Source organism: Eurypyga helias, unplaced genomic scaffold, assembly GCF_000690775.1.
Source record: "Eurypyga helias isolate BGI_N326 unplaced genomic scaffold, ASM69077v1 scaffold43690, whole genome shotgun sequence".
NCBI lineage: Eukaryota > Metazoa > Chordata > Aves > Eurypygiformes > Eurypygidae > Eurypyga > Eurypyga helias.
In genome coordinates this window covers 7,997-11,637 of record NW_010225846.1, presented here as the reverse complement: position 1 = coordinate 11,637, position 3,641 = coordinate 7,997, and the positions used below count along the sequence as shown (strand labels likewise).

Below are 3,641 nucleotides of genomic sequence, written 5' to 3'. Positions count from 1 at the left end.
AACCTCAGGTGCCCGTGCTCACCACAGATCAGCTTTGTAGAGCTACCTCGTAATCAGTGTACGCATATTGCTGTGGTGATGCACACGTGTGAAATTTGAACTCAAATGCCATCCGCGTTTGTTACACTCTAGTATCTGAAAAGGTGAGGCTACGGTGGCTGTTTACACTTTCTAATGACATAGAGAGGTGATTCATAACAAAAGTGTCATGGCTGGAGAAGGAGAGCACACATCAAATGAACCTAATTGTCAATTGATGTTGGAAGCTGTGGAATTGAGTTGTATTGAAAGCTGAGCATGCATTTCTGTTCTTTCTGGATAGCCTAGACCTCCCTCAAATTCACATCTGAACTACTGGATTTCACTGGAGGAAGATGTAGTCCTTTCAGGTTTTCCCCCCCCCCCAGTGATTTCGAAGGCACACTGAGCAAAATGCTCCACATATAACTCTGCTTAACCTTCTGTGCTGCTTCTTTCTCTTAAGATTTCTGAAGTTTTTACTTAGCCTGACATTACTTGCTTTTTGACCTAGGCTTTCTCTGAAGTTTGGTGACATTGGAAATCTAAAGGGGCTTGTTATTAGGTAAGTTTATATGATAACGAACGTACTAGATAATCACATGTTAGTACCATTGTTATGCAGTTGCTTGTGCATTTTGCTTTAGTAGAATTTGTGTCTGCAAAAACAGTGTGATAGAACTGTTGACTGTGTAGTGAAGACCACCTACATTTAATAGGTCTGTCATTTGCCTGCCTTGTTTTACTAAGGTGTTTCTTCTGCTATGTTGACTTTTTTATTAATGAAAAAAGGTTAAGATTATCTCTTTTGCATAGAATGTCAGAGATTTCTGCTAACCTTGCTAATTAGCTACAGTTGTGTCTGGGAATTTTGATGCAAGAACTGATATTGTGGGCTGCTCAGGCATCAGACTGTGACCTGCTTTCTGTTTGCATGTCGGTGATTGAAGAAAACAGCATTTCTTAGTAAAAAATTTTCTACATCTTGGGTAGAACTACAATACCAGTGTCGCATAAAGATTTTTCTCAGTCCTTCAGGAAAAATCCCTCACCTTTCCTCTCACTGTGAGGGAGATTTCATCTGCAATAATGAAGAAACTCAAGTAATTTTGCAGACTCAATCGAAGGAGCTAGAGCTCACCTGATATAAATGGATTAAACTCTGGTAGTACCAGTGTGCCTTCAAAGAATTTAATAGTTCCAGCTCTTAGACGGACTTGGTGTCTTACTCATCTTTTTTCCCCTACAATATTTTCAGATTCTTATTAACAACCAGGTATTACCAGCTGTCTGTTCAGAACTGGTTCAGTTTACACAGACTGCAGTTGCTTTACAACCACTCCATACAAGCGACGTTCAATGCAACCAGGATATATGCACCGGCAAGCCACTCCTACCACTGTGAACACGTGAGCAGCTTGCAGAGATATGATGCACTCCTCATACCCAGCTCTGCAAATGATCTTTCAAAGCTTTGGGAGGTCACTTTTATTGATTTTCAGGTAATGTAATGGAATTAAGCCGACTGCATCCAATAGGTAGACTGATGGGAGATTTTGCATTTCGCTGCCAATAAAGTGTAATGACCTTCCATGTACATTTTACAGGAGCTCTGTGGAACTTGAAATATAAATGAAGACTTAAATTACTATACTTATCTTCCTGTCAAAGGAAACGCTGCACAGATTTTCTGTAGTCTCTTGCTTGGGTTTCCCTTTAGTGTGGGGAGTGAATTTAACTGTCTGTGTTACATCTCTCTGAGCCAGGGTCTTAAACCTGGATTCAAAACCAGCATGGGGTTCATCAATAATACCAAATACGGGATTCATCTCACTTAACTTTTGTTGCCTAGTAATTTTAACCTTGTGCCCTGATTATAGTCACCCCAGCCTGCCTCTAAAGCCAGTGGATAAGTCCACTGGCTCGTCTTAAGTCCTTATTTTAGGATGAGATTAATCATCTTCTGAAAGTGCCTATTTTTCTGCGTCTGGCAACAGAGGAGCCTAGGTAACTGGGCTAGGACGTCTTGCTTTTACTTACCTAGGTCATAGGGCATTAATAGCTGAAAAAGGGGGTTGAGAAGGAAAGCTGATCCTCCTTTTCTCACCATGTGATCAATGCCCATGGACTGGTTTAGTGGAGCAGACAGTCAATTCCCTGAACACCAGTGTGGTAAAGCACATTGGCACTGAAGCCACAAGTAAGACTTTATGGCGTTGGCCAGGGTTGAACGCAACTTCGTGTAGTTTAGCTGATTTGCTGCCTTATACCACACTCTTGGATCTGATGAGAAAAATCTAGTATTAGGCTAGGTGATTGAGAATAGTTCCTTTTTTGTCATGTTGAAGTTTATGCACTTTGAAACAGAGACTGTGGGGATTCTCAACAAATGATGCTGGAAATGCGCTGTTAACTTGACAGGTACCGTGCTTCCCATTAAATATTACTGGGCTATCAAGAGTGATCATAGAAGATTTTGTTTAAAACACAACTGAAAGTCCTATGAGCAGCAGGGTGAAGGGGATTAGGATAACTGACGGTTTCTAGAAGACTGACCTGGATAAACTCAGAGAATTAACTCCAGCTAGCGCTGGTAGATGCAACTTTGCAGTCAGAAAACATTAAATTAAAAATTCTTACTGGCATCAGGAGCAAATTCATGAAGTTGTGTGTAGCCAAGACAGCAAATACTTTATTTAATATGCCCTTTTGTTCTCTTTGTAGATTCAAGGTTTTAACATTCAAGAAGGACAATTTGCCTATGCAAAAGACTGTGCATCCTTTTTCTCTCCAGCAATTCTTATGGGACTGGTTATGTCGCTGATTCTGCTGCTGGTTCTTGCCTATGCTCTTCATATGTTGATCCACCTGAAATCTCTTGACAGGCACTATGAATGCAAAGCTTCTCCGACCTATTTTGCACAGATGAAAGACAATGACATGGGGGATGAGAAAGAGCCACTGCGAAGCAGCGGGAATGAGTCCTATGAACTTAGAAATGAACAGTCCTGTAAAATCTATATTTAGCAGTATGCATCTGTCTCAGTGAAACAAATGGTGTTTTCTGCTGGCACTGTTGTGTGTAGGTTCTGCAGATTTTTCACCGAGTGATGAAAGGACAAGTAGGTAAGAGACTGTTTAGCCAGTTACTGACTGCTATTTATTGACAGCCATCTCGAAGATACCTTTGGAAACAAGATGAGAGAAAAAAAAATCCATTTTGAGTAAGAGATTTCATGTGATGGGAGTTTATTCCTGTAGTACAAAACTAAAATGCGTGTTTTTTCAGCCAGCTTACCAGGTGCTGAAGAGAGAATCAATAATGAAGCCTTTGAAATTAAATAAAGATACAAAATAATCGCAAAATATATTAAAAAATATCTTTGCTTATTCTTTCAGAAGGCAAGATTCTTCTTGCTTTTGTATTTGCTTCATCCACTCTGCTCTGTGTCCTGACAAAAAACCAGCGTCCATTCCCTTCTCAGTACATGTTTTCCTTTTATTTTCCAAAATATATCCTCTCCTCTCTGTCCTCATAAACTCCTTTTCCTCCTTTGGAGTCTCCCAAGCCGCGTAAGCTGTGTATTATCCGCTACACTGATGAAACAGGGATGGCTCTGGTA

General features: G+C 40.4%; 1 protein-coding gene across 1 annotated transcript; it reads left to right on the top strand.

Annotated features, from left to right (window-relative positions):
• Positions 1-532: 532 nt before the first annotated feature.
• On the top strand, positions 533-3,372 carry ATP6AP1L (ATPase, H+ transporting, lysosomal accessory protein 1-like; the record flags this gene model as incomplete). Its single annotated transcript, XM_010150803.1, has 3 exons — positions 533-583; positions 1,277-1,520; positions 2,743-3,372. Coding segments are annotated over 3 exons (598 nt in total), but the record flags the coding sequence as incomplete, so codon positions are not given.
• Positions 3,373-3,641: the final 269 nt, after the last annotated feature.